The sequence below is a fragment of the Megalobrama amblycephala genome, linkage group LG17, assembly GCF_018812025.1.
Source record: "Megalobrama amblycephala isolate DHTTF-2021 linkage group LG17, ASM1881202v1, whole genome shotgun sequence".
NCBI lineage: Eukaryota > Metazoa > Chordata > Actinopteri > Cypriniformes > Xenocyprididae > Megalobrama > Megalobrama amblycephala.
The window spans coordinates 17,563,708-17,589,785 of record NC_063060.1 but is presented as its reverse complement, the minus strand read 5'-3'; the positions used below and the strand labels follow the sequence as shown (position 1 = coordinate 17,589,785).

Sequence of the window (26,078 nt, the reverse complement as noted above, 5' to 3'; positions counted from 1 at the left end):
TAGGCTAGAGAGGGCATGCTTCCTGCTATTCACGATATATGGTTTGTGATGGACATTTGGCAAAGCGAATCTGTCACATATATAACATTTTACTGGCTTACACTCCTGATGTCATAAATCTGATAACTGCAGGAGGCATTTCGGCATGTTCCAATCTGTTACACTCATCCTGTCCTTGAGACTTTTAAGGGTCACAAGTGAATAAACGAAGGCAAAACCCACAAGAACATCCATATTTTTCCTCTTGCCTTGACCTAATGCTTATAATGATACCAACTAAGAAAATCACTTGTTGAATATATCCCTTGACATTGTAATCAAAATTATTAATGTAGATTCATGGAATTTATATTAAAATGCTATTTTGTATGAGGAATCTGACTTTTTTTGTGAGTGGGATACCAGGGAGTACATTTGCTGTACATCTGGTGCTGTGCCGTAAGCCATTGTTCCTTACCTAAAGCTGTAAATATGACTGAGGAGAAGATGACTTTTTAGTGTCGCTGATTAGTTCACCTCTCAAGTCTTCGGGTCTGAGCCATTTGTTATTTTGTTACGTGATGAGATGTATGGAACACAGAAATTAGTAAATAATTACCAATCTTCCTTACAATCAACTGTAACTAACATTTTTTGTTTTGCTTTTAAGTAAGTATTGCAATAAAATAGTATTTTTTTTCCCCCTTAACCTCTTACTGTTCCTGTTACCTTATAATTCCAAGGGGAATGCATAATTCACTGTAGCATAATTATCAAAAATGGTAATATAATAAAGTCCTTTCACGTCACCATTTCGCGTGCTCGTCAGCCTACACTTCACATAATAGGCCTGTAGGTGGCACCTGGGCTTCATTTAAAGGTCCCGTTTTTCGTGTTTTTTTGAAGCTTTGATTGTGTTTATAGTGTGCAATATAACGTGTTCATGTTTCGTGTGTAAAAAAACACAGTATTTTTCACATAATTTACTTATCTGTATACCGCTGTTTCCACTGTCATAAAAACGGGCTGATGACTTCCTTGTTCTATGAAGTCCCTCCTTCAGAAATACGTAACGAGTTCTGATTGTGCCAGCGGTTCCTGTGTTGTGATTCGACAGCAGTTTAGCGCATCTTGCCCGGAAAGGTCACGCCTCTTACCATAACGTGGAGATGCACGCGCTCAGTGTTATTGTAAACATGTCTTTAATTTTACCCTATCAATTTGAGCCGGAATCAGACCCGGTGATTGGACTGCGGGATGAAAATAACAGCGTTTCAACGACATGGTGACAAACACACTCTACAAACGCAACTCTTGTGTATTCCTGTGGGCGGAGGTTAGTCAAAAAACTGTTTTAGTGACGTCATTAAAGAAGGAAGTAGAGGGATGTAGTCCAAACTGGCCGTTCGATGTAGGCGACTTCTGTTAAATAAAATATCTCGCTTGGCATTGAACTTTGAGCTTTAAAATTTTACAGATTTTATTTATACTCCAACAACAACAACAACAACAACAACAACAACAACAACAACAACAACATTACACACTAACTAAAGTTTGAAACATGGGATCACGAAGAACGGGACCTTTAATAAACTATGATGGTTTGATCAAATGGTAAACAGTATACCAATATACATAGGCAAAATACCAGTGGCTTGAATACTAACCAATAATGCGACTTTTGGTACTGCATGGTTTTGTGTAGTGCTTTGTAATAAATAAACATTCATTGTTTCAACAACAACAGATTCAGATCGCTTTATAAATGTAAAGGCGTCTGTCCATGTAATTTTCAACTGATTTATGAATGACTCCACTTCACATTGTGCAATGAAATTTGAACTTGTGCCGGATGATAATTAATCAGTAGCCTACATGACAAATAGGCATCAATGAATTAACCGTAATATTTTAAAATAAGTAATATGTGGATTTTTAATTGAATCGATACACTACCTTTGATTATTGAAAAAAAAAAAAAAAAAAAAAAAAAATTAAAAATTCGTTTTTTAAATTTTTCCTGCCGTCAAGCCATAGGTACTCAACTGAAAGAGCTATATTTAGCTCGAGAGCATAAGTTCCCGAGGAGATCTACATTTACACTAGTGTGTTTTCATTTTAAAATGAGTAACTTGCTACGTTTACGCCTGCCATCCACGGAGACTTTTGAAAATGCTGCAGACCCCAGGATACTTTAGGATACCTTAGTTTTGTACACATTGTAATGTTAATTATAATCAAATGCATTTAGTTTTATTGACCACAATATTATCTTTGATATTTGTTTGAGAGGGGCACTTTTGATTAATTTTGACAAAGAAAAAAAAAGAAAAAAAAAAGGTAAGGGAAAAAGAATTGATTTTAAACCCTCAACCACGATAAACTTATTTCAGTATGCACATGCGCTGTCTGAGAGATGGTTTTTGAGTGCTGTCTGAGAGATGCACACACATGAAGCCGCTGCTCATAGAGTGCATGAGTACTGAACTGAGTTCTTTTTGCTGCCTTACAGACCTTAATCAGAGCAGTGCAATGACAAGTATGAAAGCGAGACTTTGAAGGATAGACTTACTGTGTTTTCAATGGCATTCGCTGAAAAAAGCTCCTAGATCACTTATATTTTTCCACAGCTCATGTTGTTTGGAGTTTTGTTATGTTATCAGTTATGTCTCAAGTAGTGTAACGATATTCAAACCAAACTGAAAAAATGCGATACACCACCCACGGTACAAAGCGTAATACTGTCATGGTGTACCAAACGCGCCCCGGCCCCTGCTGCCCGGCCCAGCCCTGGCCCAGATCTACACAACGAATACAGTGTTGTAGCCTAACCACCATTAACCACCAATAACTGCAAAAAGCTCTGCGTTTTGTTACTTTCGATAAGAAACAAAGTGTAGTCTTTCAAATTCTGTCCTTTTTCACATGATATAAGATTTCTCATATCGTGAAATAAGAATTTGGTAATATCGCCCAACCCAACTGAAATGATATCTGGTTTTATTCACACACATGCACAGAGTGTTGTTTAAATTCAGTAATTTCTAGCATTTCTCTGCTTACATTTTGCAATGATTTTGTTAAACATCACTGTCATCAAATTTCCAAGGATCTGCATCATTACCAAATGAAGGAAAACCAAATCCTTATGTATTAAATTGAACTCAAACCAGGTTTTGACATAAAAACAAAACCGTTCCAAGAATTTTAGTGAAATAAAACAGCCCTTCGCACCACAAACCTGTTGAGCTGCAGTTTAACATGGTCCAGAAACAAGCCTTTTTTCCTCTGTTGTTCTTGCTATAATTGAGACTCTGACTAACACTTAACACTGTTTCCTTACCCAGAGAGCTGTGACTTTTGTCAAGGACTCTGTAAAATGACGATGTACATAACTTTCAAAAGGTATATTATGCTACTTCTAAGAGATGGTACAACGCTTTACCAAGAAAGGTCAAAGAAATCCTCAATTCTCAAACACACTGAAACAGCATGTGAATCTACAGACAACTGCAAACCTTTTAAGGAAAATTAACGACATGAAAAGCTGCAAACACATTCAAGGACAAATTAAATCAGAGGTGCCCGATATATGTGCTTTCAAGAGTAATAAAATCGGACAAATTACATCACAGAATGTTTTCAGATCAGTAAATCATGGAATCAGTGACAAACACAACCAATGCACACAAGAGCGTGCAGAGAGAAACGTTTCAGGGAAGTTAGTCATTTGTTTTTCCGACCCAGTGGAAATTCTAGCCCATCAATAATAGGAATGTGCGTCTGAACTCGACGCTTTCATAAACTCCAACAATGGCCAAATGGTTGTGAGACACACTGAATAGGTTGTTGTAGGCAGGTGAAAGGTTTGTTTTAATAAAAGCACCATCAACACCACAATGACAGATGCGCCAGGTGCTAGTTAGGGTTGGGCGATGTCTATGGGAGCTTCACCTTGACATCTGAGCATTAAGCTCAACTTCCATTGGAATTAATTAAAAACATTCGCTCTGCTCCACGACAATGGACACACAACGTTAATGTGGCGTGCATCTGGAGAAAGAGAGAACATGCACAGAGCTGAAAGGGCTTGAATGAAGCACATTTAGCTTTAGAAAAAACTACTAGAGAATATAGCGCTGAAATATCATTACCACAAACGATCCAGAGTGCTTGTGGTGTGAGTCGCACCTCTGTTTTGACAAATTTCTCACTTCAACTAGAAAAAGTAAAAACATGCTACCATTTGTCTCATGGTTCGGACAGAATCTGTCAACGGACGATGGCATTATCTATCGGCCCAACCCTAGTGCTAGTCATCTATAACTAAGAGACACACTTATAAATGTAACCTGCTGATGGGTTAGGGCTGTGTAGTATAAAAAAAAAAAAAAAAAAAAGGTTTTGCTTTTATTTAAAGTTTTCACTTATTAGTAACTGACTGTTGATAATTCTATGACCCTACTTGATTTAAAGTGCCCCATTATGGTTTTTGTAAGGTTCCTAATTTTGTTTTGGAGGTCTCCTACAACAGGTTTACATGCATCCAAGGACAAAAAACACTTTCATTTTCTCATAATATACATTGCATATCACCACATTATTCAATATTTCTCAAACGACTCGATGGATGAATCAGTCTCAATAAATCCGTCCTTTTCGATAGCCTGCTCTGCTCTGATTGGCCAGATGGCCCAGTCTGTTGTGATTGGTCTACCACGTACAGCACAAGTCGGAAACAAACGCCCATTACCATAACTGATTCAGCTCTGTATGCTTCCTAAAGCTCAGCGATTGTACACACTGTAAAGACAGTAACGATGGAGTCGATTTTACCATATCAATCTGAGCTAGAGTCCGATGATGAAACATTAGAAGAAATAGTTATTCAATCCGAGCCTCCATCACAAGAACGACTAGAGTTTCTCAGTGTTACACTACTCAGTTTGAGGTATTACATTATGAGATGTAATTCCTCACTGTCAGCATTAACAAGCGTATGTCCATCAACAAACCGACGTGTATATTTCTAATTTATTGCGGTGCACATGTGGGAACTGTATTATTAACTGTATCAATAACTGTGCATTCGTTAGCCCAGCACTAATGTGAATGACTGATTTAACATTAAAGTTTGTAAAACAAATCTTGCTCAAGTTGTAAGAACGACAGACAATCTGCATTAATGGACACAGATTTAGGTAATAGTGGCCAACAACTGATTTGCAGAAGTATTTCAGAGAGATAATAATGTGAGTTAGCCGGTTAGCCAGAGACATACAAAATAGCTAAAACACAAAACTATGTATTTTGAACACCCGGTATAAAATGCATCAATAATTAATCACACTTACAGTTTGTGATTCTGAGGAGCAAGTTGGTCCAAATAAAGCAGGTAATGTCCCAACTTTAATCACTGATTTTTCACAGCCTCAAAATTTGGAAGTGAACATAAACCAAATTTCCTTTCACAGCCCAGAGCACAGCGTCTTGTCGACATGTTATCCACATGAACGAGCTACAGCGTTTGAGAAAGGTTCAAGTTTTCATGTGATGTCCATGAAGAACGTAGGCAGGCATTATGCAAATGTGTTAACTTGTGATGAGTGAACTTTGCAAAATAGGATTCAAACTAAAAACAACTTGTTTAAAGGATTAGTTCACTTTCAAATTAAAATTTCCTGATAATTTACTCACCCCCGTGTCATCCAAGATGTTCATGTCTTTCTTTCTTCAGTCGAAAAGAAATTAAAGTTTTTGATGAAAACATTCCAGGATTTTTCTCCATATAGTAGACTTAAATGGAGCCCAAACGGTTGAAGGTCAAAATTACAGTTTCATTGCAGCATCAAAACGTTCTACACGATCCCAGATGAGGAATAAAGGTCTTATCTTGAGAAACAATCGCTCATTTTCTAAAATAAAATAAAATAAATAACATATTATTAAGTTTTAAGAATAAATGCTCATCTTGAACTAGCTCCCTTCTTCTCTATTTGAATTCCAGCAGTGTATACACTGCTAAGTGTGTTACTGCCCTCCACAGGTTAAAGTTTGAACTAATTATTATATATCCTTGCACTAGCATATTGTATATGACAATTTAGTTTAAACATTGACCTGTGGAGGGCAGTAATACACTTAGCAGTATCTACACTTGCTGGAATTCAAATAGAGAAGAAAAATAGAGTTAGTTCAAGATGAGCATTTATTGTTAAAATGTATAATTTTTTATTTTTTTTTAAGAAAATGAGCGATGGTTTCTCTAGATAAGACCCTTATTTCTGGTCTGGGATTGCTGTAAACTGTAATTTTGACCAACCGTTTGGGCTCCATTGACGTCCACGATATGGAGAAAAATCCTGGAATGTTTTCATCAGAAACCTTAATTTCTTTGCAAATGTGTGTGTGTATATCTATCTATTAGGGGTGTAACGGTTCACAGAATTCACGGTTCGGTTCGATACAATACGATACACTGGTGTCACGGTTCGGTAAGGTAAGGTTCGGTATGTTTTAGATACAGCAAAAAGAAAAAAATATTATTAGAGTAAGGTCTCATATCCGCGGCTATAAATGTACCAATCGCCACGGTGATGTCTTTTGCCCTGTTTGAATCAGTTGGAAATGTCTGTCTAAATGCTGCGGGGATAGTTTGTGGCGTGTATGTTTCTCCTGTTTTTCGTCTTGTTCCAGAGACTGACACTCTGGGGTGATGTCGGCGTAAATGAGTTGACATGTTTTAAGTATTCCCGCTGGTGTACCCTATTGTCATGTAGCAGATGCGACATACCGTTGATTTTTTATCCACCACTCTCTTGCCATCACCATCATAGCTTACAGGGAATCCAAAGTGCACCCAAACACCAGACCTGTTGGTTATTGGAGGATCTTCTATTTCTGGTCTGTTAAACGCATTAGCCATTTTGCAACGAGCCTTCAGCGCGTACTGAGTGAGTGAGCGCCTGACTGAGTAGCCTAACATAAACATAAGTTGGTGTTTTTTTTTCTTCAGGGGTGTCAGGGGCGTTGCCTGTTACGTCGTTTGGGTTATTGGGCTACCTTGTTGAACGCATACCATTATATTTCACACACTTTTTTATTTTCCAAATGTAATTAATTACCGTAACCGCATACCGAACCGAAAGCCTCGTACTGAACGGTTCGATACGAATACGCGTATCGTTACACTCCTACTATCTATCTATCTATCTATCTATCTATCTATCTATCTATCTATCTATCTATCTATCTATCTATCTATCTATCTATCTATCTATCTATCTATCTATCTATCTATCTATCTATCTATCTATCTATCTATCTATCTATCTATCTATGTCTATCTGTCTATCTATCTATCTATCCATCCATCGCTTAATATCGGCCACCCAGCTCTCTAAGATATTGGTCAACCACTACTGTGAATATTAGAGAGCAGAAGACTAAAAATGAAGTCTACATGTTCTGCATGTCTCTGTAAATGAGCGTTGAAATTAAACAGATTTCATATGCTTTATTTCAATTAATGGTCAGCATGAATTGTAAATCTTATATTTAAAGGTCGACCATCTGTTTGTGTCAAGGCACCACTTTAGTATCAAAACCAAGGTCTGGAATCATGCCAGTGTTGTAATAAATGTTGATATCAAGCCAACCCTAGTTAGTGTAGTGGCAGCTTAATGAGATCTGGGCAAGAAACCCAAAGGCCGTTCCCAACCTTGATAGGGCCAACAGGGGTTATGCGCAATCTAACTTCCGTTTTCTGTGAAACAGATCAGATCGCTTCCGGTTTGGGTCTTTTGTATGTGCTACATGAAGAATTATCTGTTTTATCCAAGATAACTTAAAAGGAACAAGCAAAGATGAGAATAACTGATGTCCTCCGCATATGCAGATTCATATTTAAAAGATTTTTAAATTTTTCTTCTTCACACTAACGTTTAGATATTTAATAGGATAAAACTCCTATAACAATGTGAACTAGGTAGTTTCGATGATTACCTTAAATGTCGATAGATATTCCGTCAGTTCATAATGCTGTTAACACTTTCTCTGACAAGCGGATGCAAAGAGACCAGTTTTCCGGTTTGGTCATGTGACGTTCGACATATACCCAATTCCAGAAATTGAGTTAGTAGGATTAGCAATCACCAAGAGACTTTTCGCATGAAACTTTTGGTCACACTTCATATTACGTGTCATATTGCATTGCAAAACATTTTTGCTGCTATTGAGGTGGAATACGGGTAAGGTTAGGGACAGGTTTGGTGAAATGGGTAGTTTTAAGGGTGGGTTAAGCGGTAAGGGACCTTACAACAGTGTAATTATTGATGTAATTACAGAAATTAATTACAGCTATAATTACATGCAGGTAGTGTTACATCTAAAGACGTATTCAATGTGTTTATAATGTGTGTGTGTGTGTGTGTGTGTTGGATCTGGTTGTTTGCTCTTTCTCTCCCTCTCCCCTTTTCTCTCTCTCTCTCTCTCGTTATGAGACAGGTGTTCCAATCAGCTGTGTTCAATCCGGTCTTGGGTGACTGGATGTTGACGGAAAGGAGTGGGAATATAAGACGTCGTGGAATAGTGGAGAAGAGAGAGAGACTTCCTTCCGCCAGGGCAAATACTTCCTCCTGTTGCCCAGACTCATTTGTTGTTAGATTTCTGATTTATTGTATATGAGTAAGTGAACTCAGTATTTTAGTGAGCTCTTTGATAGAGAGAGAATTGAAGTTGTTCAATATCTTTTGATTCTGTTTATGACTTACGTTATCTATGTTTGTTAACCTCTTACGTTCTTTTTGCTTTAAGGGAATGTAGGGGGAGGGTGCCATTTGTTTGTACTTCTCTGTTTTTCTCCAGGTTATGGCTAGGTAGGGAGAGAGGGAAGTTGTATGTATTTTATTTGTGGATTATCTTTGTCTAGGTAACTTATAAAATTATTGGGTTAGTTAGTTTGGGTTTTGTTTGTTATAACCCTCCCCTGAAGTTTTGTTCCCAATACCTCTGTTAATACTTTGAGAATACTAATTTTAGTTTATAAATCTTTACCTTTTCAATTAAAAGATCCTAATTTGAATTGGTGTTTGTGTTGATTCTGGGACGGGAAGTTGGATTGCCCTCGTTCTCTCTCCAAGGTTTTCTTTCTTTAGTTATTTTTACTTTTTTTTTTTTTTTTTTTTTTCTTATTTTGTTACTGGCTCCCCAGCCCTAGATGGGTAGTTATGTAACAGTAGTTTATAAATATAAGTACAATGTAAAAACATGTAGATACAAAATAAGTGCATTGTATCACATGACTCATTTAAATGTCATAGTAGTTAATGACACTTAATATAAGTGGGACCAAAGTTTCTTTAAAAACAAACATTTGCTTGACAACTAATCAAGAATGGCAACTTCCATTTCGGTGGTGAAGTTCCCAAGTCTACAGTTTGCTCACACTCTCTACAATTATAGAGCCTGTCAAACTAGTGCTGACGTGTAAGGAGGGAATATCAACTCTGCACAGATGACGAAGTGTAAAAGAATATAGCAGTGCTATTTTGAAAATATGGGCAAGTTGAAGCTGTAGCACAGTGTATTGATTCTCATGCGGGTAATGCTGGTTTAAAGCCAGCCTGCAACATTTTTCGATCCCATTCCCAACCTTTATAATAAGCACTTACAATAAAAATCAATGGGGCAAGGCAATGCAAACAAGTAAATGTAAAAAAAAAAAAAGTTTCAAACATTTAGTCAACTAAACCTAAACATTACTAGGGATGCTCTGATCGATCAGCCGGAGATGATAATCAAATTCTATGACTCGACCGGTAGTCACTAATTTTGGCTGATCCCACAAACAGATTGCAATTTTGATGACTTAAAAACTTAAAAAGTCGCCACCGAGGGGCATGTAAACAGTATACAGATGAGGCTTTTGCACCACGTTCTGCTTTGTAGCTTCGCAAAACATTAGTAAACCACACATCTTTATTTAGAGCAGAAATAAATAAATCTCGAATAAAAAAAGCCTGCACACACACGCACACACACACACACACACACACACACACACACACACACACACACACACACACACACACACACACACACAAACACACAAACACACAACATAACTTCATGTGTAGACCATGAGAAAATCCTCATGGAGTGACATTACATGCTGCTGGGCTAAAGCTCGAACACATCATGATCACGACACAGTGTTTTCCAATGTTATTTGAAAGTTCAACCAATAGAAATGAATCTCGGGTATGGTGAGTAGGGACGACGTGTCAAGACCAATCAGACACTATTTTACAGCTAGAGCACCCTTGGATTGGATTGATCATTCAGATTCACAGGTCTTGATTCCATGTAATTATAAATATTTTTATGCTTTGTGGTCTGTGCACATGTAAGTAGTTATGTTCAGTAAAACACTCAGATCATGATGTTTAGAGAGGTTTTTGGACTTTGGACTTTTTGGACCTTTTTTGATAAAAAGGCTACAATGGTTCTAAATGACATAACTTTTGATTGCTTTGAGATAAACACAAAATTTGACTCAGATGCAGCTGATATGATTGTGAACAAGGCCAAACTAACATTTAAATGTATGTACTTACATTTAAATTAATCATTTGATACAATGCACTTATTGGGTACATATTGTACTTATATTTTGATAACACCTGCATGTAATTATATCTGTAATTAAATTTATAATTACACTGTTGACCGTTCCCTTACACCTTGACCCACCCTTAAACCTACCCATACCACCAAAGCTTTCCCTATAACCTTACCCATATCCCACCTCAATAGCAGCAAACGTGTTTTGCAATTCAATATGAACCCAATAAGTACATTGTACTTATTTTTTGATGCAAGTACATAGTAGTTAAGGCCACTTAATATAAAGTGGGAACCAAAAATCAATTAATTGCATCGTTTCTGGGTTTCATCAATCATGATCAAAATCTATTTTCTTCAAAATTTGAAAGGTTTTCTATCAAATGAGACTACGTACTTGATACCTTGTTTTTTTTTTTTTGTTGTTGTTTTTTGTTAGATAAGTCAATACTTTTAAAGGCTAATTCACACTGCACCGACAGACACAGACCAATGACGATGTAAGATATAAAACAGTATTTAAAGGGATAGTTCACCCAAAAATGAAAATTTGATGTTTATCTGCTTACCCCCAGTGCATCCAAGATGTAGGTGACTTTTTTTCTTTAGTCGAACGCAAATTATGATTTTTAACTGCAACCGCTGCCGTCTGTCAGTCAAATAATAGCAGTAGATGGGAACTTCAACTATAACAGTAAATAAAACTTGCTTAGACAAATCAAAATTAAAACCTGCGGCTCGTGACGACACATTAATGTCCTAAGACACGAAACGATCGGTTTGTGTGAGAAACCGAACATTATTTATATAATTTTTACCTCTAATACACCACTATGTCCAACTTCGTTCAGCTTCCTGTTAGTGAGGTCAAAAAACGCGTTCTGAAGACGGAAGTGATGTCTCGCCCATATACTTCAATGAGCGCGAGACATCACTTCCGTTGTCAGAGCGCGATCAGACCTCACTAGCCGGAAGCTGAACGAACTTGGACATAGTGGTGTATTAGAGGTAAAAAAATTATATAAATACTGTTCGGTTTCTCGCACAAACCGATCGTTTCGTGTCTTAGGACATTAATGTGCCGTCACGAGCCGCAGGGTTTAATTTGGATTTGTCTATGGAAGTTTTTTCGACTCTTAATGGTCAAGTTCCCAATCACTGCTATTATTTGACTGACAGACGGCAGCGGTTGCAGTTAAAAATCATAATTTGCGTTCAACTGAAGAAAAAAAGTAATCTACAGCTTGGATGCCCTGGGGGTAAGCAGATAAACATCAAATTTTCATTTTTGAGTGAACTATCCCTTTAAGACTGCATTACACTTTAAAACCTAAGGGAAACTAGATTAAAATTTTCTAGAATCTCATTCCAGGAATCACTTCAAAAACACCTTTTAAAGTACTGCAGACACTATCTGTACAAATTTATCAACGTTATCAGGACAAATTTCTTCTACAGGAAGAGAGTTCACCAGTTTACATGCACTAAATAATAGGCATGTCCTTGATAACAACCTTGCTGTGCTCAGTCTTGTTTGTGAAAGCCTTACACACAAACAGCAGTTGACTCCTGTCAGCTCTGGGACTGTTTAGAAAGGTGCTCCGGGCATGACAACCTCATAATAACCTCATTGTCAGGTGAAGGGAGAGGAGGCGCACACCACACACACTGGGCTGTGTGCAAGATTAATGCCGTGATGGACGTGACCCTCGGGGCTCTGCCTGTGCTATTCTCAGCCTTGCTGAGCAGATGGGCCACGTTCTCAATGGAGGAAGGAGGCACGAGTAATGCAAGTACAAAGTCAAGCGCAGCAGCTTTTTTCCAGAGGACACACATTTCACAACAATCTGACACAATACCAGGCTAAGGGGAACAAATTGTGTTTCTGACCTTTACTGCTATAAATAGCAATACAAATGTCAGTGGGCAAAGCCTTAAAAAAAAAAAAAAAAAAAAAAAAAAAAACATCAACAGGATGGGGCATCTGCATCCTTGTTACACGCTGATTTTGTAATCCTCTCATTGTCTTGCTCGTCTCCGGCTCCATAGGCTCTTTTGCCCCTTGAGCGCAGCACTCCCATCAACTCCAAACACAACAAATTACTCTGTTCTTTTTTCTTTCTTTTTTTTTTTTTTACACAAACCTAAAAATACAAAGACCACAAAAATCTGAACTTGAGTGACTTCACATTCATCCTGCAGGGCAAACAGAAAACAGTCATATGACAGAATTTAAATTTGACTTTCCAACATACAGAAATACTCATATCCAGTATACAAGACCATATAGCGTGCCTGTATATTGTGGTCAAAAACCGAAAAAGACTGCTTTCACAAGCAGAACACGAAGGTAGGAAGTCAACAAACCATGTCTGAATGCATTGCAAGTGTATAAAAAAAGTTTCTGAAGGCTCTACTTTGTTGCTTACTGTATAATATCCAACAATCCTGTGTATATGGATCAACCATTAACGGACATTGAAAATGGCATCTAATAGAGTGACTGAAATGTTTTAAATGTATTGACAGGAAAATTAGAACTGTAGACAAAGTGAGGGCTGCACCTGCACAATATATCTACATTAATGTCGCAAATGTGCATATTGTGATCAATGTTGGGTAAGTTACCCTAAAAAAGTAATTAATTACATCTTCAACAGACTAATTAGATAAATATACTCTCTCTAAAAAGTATTGCATCACTTATTACTAATTACTTTCTAAATTCCATATCAAACTTGACCAGTTGAACAATACAAGGATAGACATGAAACTGCTCTTTTAATTCTTTCAAATAAACAATACTAAATTGCATAAATTATTCTTGAACTGAACAAAGTATTAAAAGGGGAAAAGGTTACAATAAAAATATACATTTTAACATTTAACATGATAAATTTTGATGTTAAATCCACTAATGTTTTTTATAGAAATGTTCTATATAAGTTCTATAATTCAATTACATCAGAAGTAACTGTAATTTGCAGAAAAATTAAAAGTAATTTTTGCGCTCATAGCAAACACGTCATCTGAAAAGACAATATTTTACACAAAATAACATCAAACATGTATGCTGATTATACCATTTTCAGTTTTAAAATATCTTAAGTGAACATGAAAATGTACCCTATTTTCTAAATGTCTGTTATTAATCTTATTGTGAATGATTCACCCATGTATGCATCTCCTTAATAAAATGTGTTTTGACCTTGTAATTTTTAATCAAAATGTTATAAATCAATCTTCCTCTCTGTTGGTGTATGCCAAACTTCTCAAATCATATAGTGTGCTTAAACCCATCCATTTCTTACAATAGAACGCAAACTCATATTCAGATCTGCCTCCATCCAATCAATAATTGTTGGGTAAAACCCAGTCCCCGCTCAACATCTTTTTCCTCTTACAATATTCTTTCACTCAGATATACGTCACAATAAGAAAGAATAGATGTGTCTCAACTTCCGTTACTTTGCAACTTTTTAATTTCAATTGATTTTGCAAATTGCATGATTTAATAAATTATCACGTTTCTCATCAATGTTTTGCAGCACTTTATGGTATTTTGGAGAAACCTTTGTAGACACTGACTGACTGCCTCAGGTTTCTAATTGGAAAGCAGATTTTGCCTGCCTTATAAAACTGCAAAAGGTTGCTACAACTTCTGGCAAACTAGAAAAACTGGCTTTTCTTAGCTTCAGGAAGTGTGATGAATGATTTAGAGCATTCTGAAGAGACAAGCATCTGTTAGCTTTAACATCATGTTTTCAGCAGGGGAAGGAAGAGCAAGCACTGGTGAAGATCACACTTAATCGCATCTATGGATTAGGAGCCAATTCATTAGCAGCATCCACAGCAAACTAATGACATTTCATTATGTTGACCAAATCGCTGCAGAGGTTGCAGGGCAAAAGGGGGCTAAACTGTATGTTGCTAATCAAATCGAGCGACTCGCTCTCCGGAGAGAGATCAGATTGCCTTTATCACCTAGAATGCCTGAGGTGTGGCAGATGGAGTGAATGATGGGAGGTGAGAACGGATATTGGCTGCTCTCACAGAGATGTCCTTTTGTTTGCCCAGGCCTTCGACAAGCTAGGTCAATCGCAAAAGAAATTGGAATAGATTAGCTGGGTCTAAAAATCAATGCCAGACTGAGGGGTGCAAAAAAAAAAAAAGAGAGCTGTCAAGGTCTCTCATGAAAACACAAGAAAAAAAAATACAGTGGAAATAGGGGTATGCGATATGTATCATCTACGATATATCATTAGCCCCACTTCCCCACCCCCATATCACCCAAGCGAGATTGCTGCTTTTCCCAAATATCAGCATGATTGTGAATATCATACTGGTTATATAAAACAATTCAATAAACAATAAGTTAACAATTTGAGTTACATTATAGACACAATATTGTGTTTTTGCTTAAATCAATGACAATTTCCAAATGATTTGTCTGTGCAACTTCTGCAGTGCAAAGATGAATTTAGCTGATACTGATTTTGTTTGAACAGTGCCTTCCCATTTTAACTGAATTTATTAATTAAATATTAGAACTTGACATTAGATAGGGTAAATATCTAATAAGGTTATTTAAAAAAAAAAAAAAAGCCATTATAAAAGGTAAAAATCTCCAGGAAATCAATTTAAGGGGGGAAAAATATCACCCCTCAATGGACATTTCTGTCACTGCTGTGAACTGACCAGGAGTGTATTCCAGAAAGGAGGTTTAACAAACTTTAAATTAAAGTTTAAATTTGAACTCTGAGTTGACTTGAGTTTTTGGTTCCAGAACAGCTTATTTGAGTTCAATTAACTCTGAGTAGGTTGACTCTGAGTTAATGCACCACGACTATGAAAAGCCATGATCATTGGAGCTCCGATATATACGATTCACCATGGCACCCGTCAAAAAGACGTCCGCATAGTTTCAAGTCAATACAACTTATGTTCTTATCACTGTTATAATAAAGTGAAAGTGAAAACTGGCAGAACAGTAAGTTATTGAACTAATATTCATTTTCATGGTATCCCACGGGCAAAAAAAAAAAAAAAAAAAAAAAAAAAAACAGGGTGCAATAATAACAAATAAATAAATAATATGTATTGTAAATAACTGAAAATATTTATTATAATTATAAATACTTTTATCATTATTAAACTTTTAGAAAATTTTCTTTATTTTTATTGAAAATAAATTCCTTTCTGATGTGATGGGAAAAGACAGAAAAGCAAGCCCCGCAAAGGTCGGACTCGAACCCGGGTCAATCGCATCAACTTAATTCTACGCACCTTACAAGATACCGACTACACCACTGAAGCCGGTGATACAAGTGTGTCTTTTTTAACCTTGTGTACATTGGTGGGCGGAGCTAGTGTAAACTTGCACTTAGTAATAGACACTTCTCATCAATCTTGTTTTCCGTTTGCATTAAGATTATTTTTATTACCACACTGCAGATAATTTTACTTAAATGCACTTAATTTAGATCTTGAAATAAGACAAAAATACTCAATAAGAAAATTATTTTTGCAGCGTGAATGAATGAAGTATTTAAACATAGCGCATACTTTAAAAAGGGGGAGGAGACCGAAAGAAACACTGGGTTTACTGAAGAAAACCAGGGTAGGTTCACAGAGTAAGTTACTATGGTAACTTACCCAGAGGTTTAGTTTTGTGTTTTACTGGAACCAAAAACCCTGTTTCCCCTTTTCTGGGGTTAACAAACTTAAAAAAACTTAAACTAAACCTATGAAAAATATGAAAAGCTTTGGGAGTCAGCATACTAAGCAAAATATTATCTAATTATCGTAATCGACAAAATTCCAAAAAATAAATTAGAATATTTTGTCAATATCGCACAACTTTAAGTATGAAACGTGTGCCATACCAAAACATGTTTTGGACAATCTTTATGACCAATACGCAACCTCCATATATTTAAACGCCAAATTTGTGTATGGAATAACAATTTTCCATGATTTATGTTTGCAGGAATTCTTCAGGACAAGCACACTGTTTGCCAAAGCAGAGAAATCTCTTAGTGACCACCGACAGATGCAAAGTATTTATTATTTACACAGCCTTGTGCAAAACTTTAAAATATGCAAAGATGCACCCTTAATCCCTTGAACTTTCAAGCGGGCATCAGACACAGTGCTTTTGCATCAAAAGAAAAATTCAGCAACTTGAAAATGCATTTAAAAGGAGAGGTTTTAATCGGCTAGTGTGTGAATACCTGCAGCACAAGAGGTTCAGGGTTGAATGCCAACGTCATCAGCAGCTGCATTCGCTCCGTGTCTTTAAGGTTCTTCAGCAGGAAGCTTCCAGAGTCCTTGGTCTCTGCATACCTCCTGACCACTCTGTCCAGAAGCCTCTGCGAGGGGCAGTGCACTAGATCCGACCAGCCCTCCACCACCTCTGGGGTCAGCAGTCTTACGTCCCCGTTAAGTCTGGCAAACTCCGTTTTGTACATACCCTGAATGAGATCACAGCGTGGTCTTCCAGTGGCTCGTTTGCAGATCTTCTGATCGATCTCTGCCAGCTCTTGGTTGGAGCCCAGGCGCTTGAGCACGACCCTGCGCGTTCCTTCCCTGGGTTCTCCGTATTGAGCAAAATAGACGTTCTTTACATTGAAAAAGTCTAGGAAACGCAGGCGACCCCACATCTCGAAGGTCACCTGGCCATTCATGAACTTGCGGCACCAGCTAGTGCCGAAGCAGGCCGGACACTTGTTGAGGCCGATGAATCGGCGGTCAGTAAGCTCGTTCCTCTGAAACGAGGCGAACAGGTTGTGAGTGTTCATCAGCAGAATAACAAAAAGCGCTACGATGAAGAGGAACTTGCCACATCGGTAGACGCGGCCAAATTTGAGCGACCGCAGCATGCTGATTGGCTGCAGCGCACTGAAGATAGATGCAGTTAATCTTCGTCAATGTGGGTGTTCCATCATTGCTATGTGTAATATAATTATCATCCCCATCACTTTCACATTAGTTAGAGTGGTCTATGCTGGCAGCAATGTTGCCTGGTAAGCCCATCGGTTTCAAGAGCCCCTCTCACCATGTTTTACAGGAGGGCTTTCTGGTTTTATGTTGAGTTCCGGCATTAAGCTGCAACATCAGTAATCCACTCTACCTGAAACAGATAAATGAAATCATATTAATAAAGCCATACAATAAAGTCATACGTGTTGATGATGCAGTTATATTCTTCTTTCAGATGTATTTACGAGAACAGATTGCTCTAAAGAGTTTATTGGGGAAACAGATGAACAATCCATCGCCATGTTAGCATTTTCTTGTGTCAGTTTACGTTTCAATCTTACATGAAGCCCAGCCTTGTGGGGAGAGCAACAATGTGGGAATTAAAAATTTAAATGTCACTGTGACTTTTTAACACTTCAAATTTAGTGATGTATACTACCAAGGGCGTAGATTTGGTTTCAACATTGGGGGGGGGGTTTAGTGTTGGTATGCTGCCTGTTATTATTTTTTTAATATATATATATATATATATATAAAAAAAAAAAAAAAAAAAAATCAGTTTTATGTGTAGCGTTATTGGATCTATCTATCTATCTATCTATCTATCTATCTATCTATCTATCTATCTATCTATCTATCTATCTATCTATCTATCTATCATAACTACATTCATCAAATTCTAACATAACGGAGTGATTCTAAAAAGAAAGAAATTATGTTAAATATTGAAACCAGTAGGTGGCAGCGATTCGACGTTTTAATGAGTGAGCTACTTAAATCGTTCATTCAAGCCAATTCGTTCAAAAGTCAGATTAATTAAGGAAGAAAACAAACACCTATGTGAATACTTTTTTCATTGATAACTATTGAAAAATGAAGTAACAAAACAGACGGCTGTTTTGGTAACTGGTTACAGTTACACTGATAGTTATGGCTAAATTGCAATGGATTAGATAGCTAAAATATATGTGGAGAGTAATTAGCTATTACAATGTTTTCATACCTCCTAGAGTATATGCTTTATTCTTTTTAACGTCCCTCTTTGAACAGAAGTTTAATACAGTTGGCTGGGCAGCGGTTCTCTTCATTTTTTGGTGCTACCCGTGCTCTCCATTCAAACATTAGAGCTCCACTCGCATTGTTTTGGTGAAAGTGCGACGCTCATTGGTTGGGCGTTACCAATCGGTTCAATGGAAGGGGGGTACTTTTTTGACTAATTTATTATGACAAACTCATATTCGATTAGAAACAAAATTATTGTTACAAAATAAATGAATTATACATATGTTAGTATAGATCTACTGTGATTTTCATGTTGAAATATTGGGGGGGTTGTAACTGATGGATTTGAATATTGGGGGGGTTACCTCCCCCCCATCCCCCCGCAAACTACGCCCCTGTATACTACCATTCAAAAGTTTGGGGTCGGTAAGATTTTCTTAATTATTTTGAAAATAGTTTCTTATGCTCATTAAGGCTGCATTTATTTGATCAAAAAATACACTAAAACCAGGAATATTATTACAATTTAAATAAAATATATAAAAACAGTCTAAATTTAATTTATTCCATTGATGGCAAAGCTGTATTTTCATCAGCCGTTACTTCAGTCAACAGCGTCACGTGATTTTTAAGATTCTTCGATTAACAAAGTTTAAAAGTATTTATTTGAAATAGAAATCTTTTACAACATTATACATGTATTTTACTACCCCTTTTGACCAATTTAATGCATCCTCCTTGCTAAATAAAAGTATTAATTTCTTTAAAAAAAAAAAAAAGAAAGAAAGAAAAAAAATCTGACCCTAAACTTGAACTTTTGAGTAGTGTATATTTCAAAGCAGCTTAGACAAAGCCAGATTTACATAGAGAAAGGTTCATGAATTGAACAGCATGTTAGAAATGTAATATTTTTTAGCCCATTAGAATAGTTCAGACAAACATTTGTAACACATTAAATAACTAAAATGCATTTATAGGAGGCTCTGGATGTCATTTGATGTCCAGCAAAAACTTCTCTATGATAAGACTCTTTCCAGAACAATGTGTGATGAGGCTCCTATAAAAATTAAAGAGCATGGTTCTGAAACATCATCTTTACACTCATAAAAGAGAGAGCACAAACCAATAAATTGCAGCTTAGTATATAAGAAAAGGGAGTGTACTTAAGTGTCACCTGACCTTTTTTATGCCTTTGATTCATGAACTAATTCAGTTAAAAGAATGTATAAAAGGAACCAGCAATGTGTCACATGTGTAATCCTTTAACTCTTTAAGCCATGAAGGCATTTTTAGAATTGTTTTTTTCTTTTCTTTTCTAAATGACATACACAAAAGTAAAGACTCATAACTACAAAACTCTAGCAAGGAGAGTCAAATGGTAGGTATCGTTTGATAGAAAACGTTTTAAATTTGTTAAAAATATTTATTACATGATAACTCAGGGTAGAAATAAGGTAGGAGGAAAATTTTGGTGATTTTGGAAAATGCGAGTTGCATCTGGTTCAAATTTTGTGGTGATAGCATAAAGTAATCAAAAGTTACAGTATTTGGAACCAATGTAGTCTTTTTGTTTAGCCCTTGACACCAGGAAGGCATTTTTAAAATTGTTGTTCCTCTGTGAGGAATATCTCATGATTGACACAATTGATTATGTTGATTTTGCACTCATTTCAGTCGGGCGCATCCACTGTAAGTAATGAAGTGACATTTTCTACGATATATGCATGTTTCCTGAAGTTATAAGCAAAAACGCCATGTGAACACTACATTTGATTTTACTTAGCTATGTCTATGTTTACTTAATTTGTCATGACTCCGTGAGAAATATTTCATTATCGGCGCAATAGATTATGTTGATTTTGGACTCAATTTAATCGACAATCTGCTGTAAATAATGTTGTGCCATTTTCCATGATCTGAGCATGTTTCATGAAGTTACAAGTGAAAACATGGCATGCATGCCGCATCTGTATTTACATATTGGTCTTGCGGGCTTCACATACAAAAACATTCTCAAGTTTAGTCAAAGCACAAAACAATTATGCTTCTTGTATTCTATTCCGTGAGACCTTTCAAATGACATTAGACACATGACTATCTGAGCTGTGTGATGTTTTTGACATTCCAGTACATAGTACAAAAAAGTATTTCATAAACTATAAAAACTTTTTTTATTTATCAACAAATAACTCGGCACTACTCAGGAGTTAATCGAATTGGCTACATACATTGTAAAGTTCAGACTCTAAGCATTCAAATGACACCTATTTGTGTTGATCAAGGCAGTAGTTTGGAAAAAAAAAGATTATTATACTTTTCATAGCTAGGTGGTGCCCACAGGTGGTACACTCAGTTTTAGAGGGACTACTCAGCACTCAATAACAGTTGATCAAAATGGTTAGATGCATGAAAAAGCAGATTTTTAAAGTAAGTAAGTTTTAAAATGATACATATTTGTATTTGTACATATTTTCACATGGGGTATACCACCATGCAATGACTGGGGCGATAATGTGAACATAATATTAACTATAATATAAATACTAGGTTATACATCTCAGCTCTAATTTAGAAACAAAGAAACATAACTCAGCCGCTGCATTCTCTGGTGATAGTCGCTAATATTGAGGTTAGTGTGAAACTCTTGGGTATAATGTTCAGGAATCATAAATCATTCTGATTTAGGGTAAATGCAGATAAATTTTTCACAGAAAGGGGCTTATAAATTCTACTTTACATACTCTTTAAAAAAGACAGAGAGACAGAAAGGAAATGAAGAGAATTGTACAGTCAATTTGCAGGTGTAGCAGATCCAGGCATGATCAGGCTAGTCAAATGTGTCCGAGTCAAACGAGATATGACGCAGTGATTACATCACTAACTTGAATTCAAAAGACTGTTTCAAACAAGGCAGCAGCATGCACACTTTGAATACAGTATTTGACTAAATATTGGATAGAGTAAGACAGTCATTTTTAATGAAAGCAAAACCTCCATTAATAAGCACACAAGTTCATACTCTTTGTACACACTTTCATATCTAATAAAAGTGTTTATAGGTGTTTGGCACAGTTGTTCTATTGGTAGTCTCATGTAGCCAGACTTTTGACTACAGTGGCATAAAGTCAGGCCTACTTTGAAGCTTATACCAGTAAAACACAGACTTAGACAGGAAGAGACCAACATGTAAAGCGCTCAACCACAGTTTTTGTTTTTAAGTGTCATTTAAAGTTGGGTTGATCTGAATTAGCTGACAACTCATTAATAGACCAATGGGGGGAAAACTTGTTCAAATAATGGCACAGTAATGTCAGCCCATGATCAACTACTGCACAAAAGAAAAGAAAAGAAAAGAAAAGAAAAGAAAAGAAAAGAAAAGAAAAGAAAAGAAAAGAAAAGAAAAGAAAAGAAAAGAAAAGAAAAGAAAAGAAAAGAAAAGAAAAGAAAAGACTAAAAATTTGGAAAACATGGATAGATTCTTTACCCAAAGGTAATAAATACTGATTATTTCATAGACATAACTGCCTGGACACGTGTATTAAAACCACATTGCTTATGGCAGCTCTGCTTATTAAAATAATTATGGTAATCTGCAGAAAACACCTTGTCACATAATGACAAAACAATATTTTTGATATTTTTGTACTTTCTGTAACAAAGCCTATAATAATGAATCTACAAAAAAAGCAACAACCAAAGACGTGTGTCTGACACACAGACAGATAGAGAATGCCATGTCATGTGCGAGAGAGACGACCGACATACGACTATCAGGTTTTGTCGGATCACTGCGTTACCCTAGTCTGCGTCTGTTGCCGTTGGTTAGCTCTCATTTTCGCCGACTGTAGGTTAAATCACCGTTTGTCAGGTCTTGAAATGTCTGAAAAGTGACGTACTGTAATCTGGTGACAATCGGTGTCTCTCTGTGCAGTGTGAATTGGCCTAAAGACATGAGCGCAACAATCAAACACGTCTGTCTAGCGCATGTTTACATTGAAAAACAATGGAAAAGTAGTGCAGTGGAATAGAAAAACGTGTTTTGTGTGAATGGCCCCCAAGACTGGAACATGTATGTTAATAGTTTTTCATGGGGTTCTTTGAGGCTTATGTGACTAAAGTTGTACTCATTTTCTGCTTCTCCCACAGCACTTTACGAGCGGGGAAAAGGTCCAATAAAAACCACACCTCATCATGAAGAGAGAGCTCTGATAACTATACAGCTTTCTCACCGGACATGTTTCCCATACAGAAAAAGACACAAAGCTCTCACTGCTCACAACTTTTAAGACTTAGTATAGAGCGCAAAACTTCTTCTGAAGGGATAAGGCACATCATGCACAGAGGGGTAAACAGACCTGGAAAATGTCTGGCAGATGGTGACGGTTTTCAAGATGATTCATCAACACCAGTTTCAAAGCTCCACAACAAACCTGAGCTCCAACACTGCAAAGTAATTCCAGTTTCTAGTTAAAATGTTCAACATTTACTCTCACAAATGAATTTAAACAATGATGTTTGGGAATGCCAATTAGCCCTGTCACACTATGCAAACTTTTTTCTACTCCCTCACCAAATTTTGACAATTTTCCAAAAGTCATAAGAAAACTTTTGGTTTTTATATACCAAAATGTGTCAAAAGTATCTCATTAGCATCACACACACACACAAACACACACACTTCAGTGCTGAAAAAAGTCAACAATGACTGATTCAAAATTCCCAACATAGACTCAATTTGAAGACATAGAATAAGTAAATGTAAATGAAATGTGAATGTCTTTAAAAAGATGCTCTCTTACTTTTATAAATATTTAAATGATTTGTGCTAGGCCATTTATCATGTTGCGTGCTGCTTTAAGTTGCACTCCTCTGTGGTATTGAAAATGAAAAACCAGAGTTATCACAGTTGACTGCTCCAGTCAATAATGTTTGATCACACAACGTGGCCGAGCCACTATGCTGCAAGTACAACAGTCACTAACCAAACCAGATAAAGAGCTATAAATTACCCATCCTGTGCGTGTAAGAAACCACTCACAACAGGAGCTAAGCGCAAATGTGAGAGGGGGCAGATGTCAGCTTGCACTTTACACTCTTATGATTGATAGATGTAGTGTGCGAAAGCAAGTGGGTGACCTACATGAACAACCCTTAAAGGAATAGTTCACCCAAAAATGAAAGCTCTGTCATCATTTACTTCATATCCAGTGCTCCAGACTAACATTTGAGAGCAGTAGACACCAAGTTCTAGAGAGTTCAGAAGGTGGCATAAGCACCTGATTTGGTAGCACCAAGAGTAATTAATAACCGTAATAAAACAATGTCTCTTAGTATAATTGTTAGCTGCACTAGTGCAACCTCTTACGAAATGTAGTTGCACTGGCATGGAAAAAAAGGTCATTTTCAGTCGCTGTCTGTAGCCCTGATATCATTCCAAACTCATTTGCCATGCAATTTCTGTCAACAACACAAAAAAAGAAGTAGCTCACCTCGACCAGGAGCTGTCAAGCCAAAAAAAAAAAAAAAAAAAAAAAAAAGCATAACGAAAGGTCATGCACTGTTTATCTCTAGTCTCTAAATCCATAAAATAGCTTTATAAAGAAAAAAAGTTACATTTAAGTTGTTATTCACTTTAAATCTTGTTCGACAGATGTGGTCACCATTCACTTATGGAAGAACAGTTACTTTAACACTGTAAAGTCTATAAACATCTCATTTTGTGTTACACACACAAAAAAAAAAAAAAAAAAGTCATGCAAGTTTGAAGCAACACAACGGGTGAGTAGACCATTTTTGGGTTAACCACCTCTTTAACACAACTCGTCAAATGTGCATTCACTAATGTAGAGTTTTAGGCTGTTTGGTAATACACTTAAAAAGAAATTGTCTTTTTACTCAGCTAATAGGCTTCCGGAACGAAACAGCTCAAAGAAACTTTACTTGAGTTTTGTTTGAAAGCTCCGTTTCACCCACCTGCGTATTTTCGTGCTGTGAGCTCACTTAATGTTGTTAAATTGTCATGATACTCACTGGAGACGCCTGAACAAACAACGTAAACTGGTTTAAGTTCTCTTTCTTTAGAGATAACGTTAAATTATAGCTAGTCACAAAAACAAAGTCTGCTTTTAAAACTATATCACCAGCTGACCGCTCAAACTCTGACCGCTGGAGTCAATGGTCTCGCCACGTCAATCAGGGACTAGAAGACTATTATACTGCGGACAATACAGAGTATAGCAGCAGGTAAACAAGAACAACGTTCAGTCTAGTAACTGCTGTGAGGCGATTAATGCACTCGGAAACTTTGACTTTGTTAGCGCAGTTGTATATTTAGCTAACATTAAATGACAAACGTGTGTTTGCACGCTAAATGGTCACAAAACTAAATTATTGTTGTTTATCTCTTAATTTTCAGCGCTGGTGATCGATAACAAAAAAAAAAAAAACGATATAGCTGAATGGTTATTGTAAAGATAATAATATTCATTGCAATAATAATAATGAAAAACATGACTGGGCAGTTTGTGATCCATTGTCTTCAGTGCAAAACAGAAAAGTTTCTCCATCCATTCAGTAATGACACATTAATCAACTGAAGTTACTTTAGCCGTTTCGATATATAAGTTCATACAAATTTCATTGTAGAAAACATTGGAAATATGAATATGACCACGTGGAATTATGACATGCAAATTCATCAACCTACCAAATAAAAATGTGTGAAACTACGGATTTATTCCACTCGCTCGAGGAAGCGTTCGTTGTTTATTATGAACTCCTGTCTCTTAATACCAGCCGCGTGCATCGATGCTTTCCCACGTTGTCCATGTGTTGCGTGCACATTCCTATTCCCTTTTCTTTATTCCTTCAAAAATTGCAAGGGTTGTCTTCTCAATCTCGAGACAAGTTCAGTCTGCGAGCGTTGAAGCAGCTGCACAAAAGATCCGACTTCGCGGATCGGGTTTCGTATTTACGACCCTTCTGGTCAGTTTACGTTACTGGTTACTAGGTGATTGTGTAGTAACTCCTCCCTCTATCTCAGGAGCGGTGCTCTTCTAGTCCTCGTGCAGGAGTAAGCGCGTCCTCAGGTGTATTATCCTGACCTGTGTGAAGAAGACTTAAAACGTTTTAGAAGAAAAATATATATTCATGGTGTAGAGCTCCTACTTTTGACCATTCTGTCAAATTGCAGGTGAAAGAAAATCAGTGAATATCCACCGAGTTGAACGCCCACATAAACACTTTCATACAGTTTCACGTAGTGATTGCAACTGATGAGAGTGAAGAGATTGAAAGCCACTTCTGTCAGTTTATCGCTTTTCCCACGCAGTTATTTTGAGTTCCTGTGAGGACGTGAACATGTTATTCATTTATGCATAGAAAATCAAACTCTATGGAAATCTCAAAACACATTTCATACAATTTTAGTATTATTAGGCCTAGCTATATATGACTGGAATTAACAGGAATATGCAAATACTGTATAACTT

The 26,078-nt window shown here is 36.7% G+C and overlaps 1 protein-coding gene across 3 annotated transcripts in view; it reads right to left on the bottom strand.

The window, feature by feature from the left end:
• dipk2aa (divergent protein kinase domain 2Aa) overlaps positions 1-25,632 on the bottom strand; it is a 38,366-nt gene extending 12,734 nt beyond the window's left edge. The window contains exons 1-2 of one of the 3 annotated variants that reach the window (XM_048163086.1): positions 25,295-25,632; positions 16,839-17,737 (exon numbers count right to left, since the gene is read on the bottom strand). In XM_048163086.1, the coding sequence (XP_048019043.1) occupies positions 16,839-17,486 (648 nt within the window). In that variant the 5' untranslated portion in view covers positions 17,487-17,737; positions 25,295-25,632. Of the gene's footprint in view, positions 1-6,775; positions 6,923-16,838; positions 17,738-24,561; positions 24,802-25,294 lie in introns of those variants that run through there. The other 2 variants (XM_048163087.1, XM_048163089.1) reach the window with 2 other exon arrangements.
• Positions 25,633-26,078: the final 446 nt, after the last annotated feature.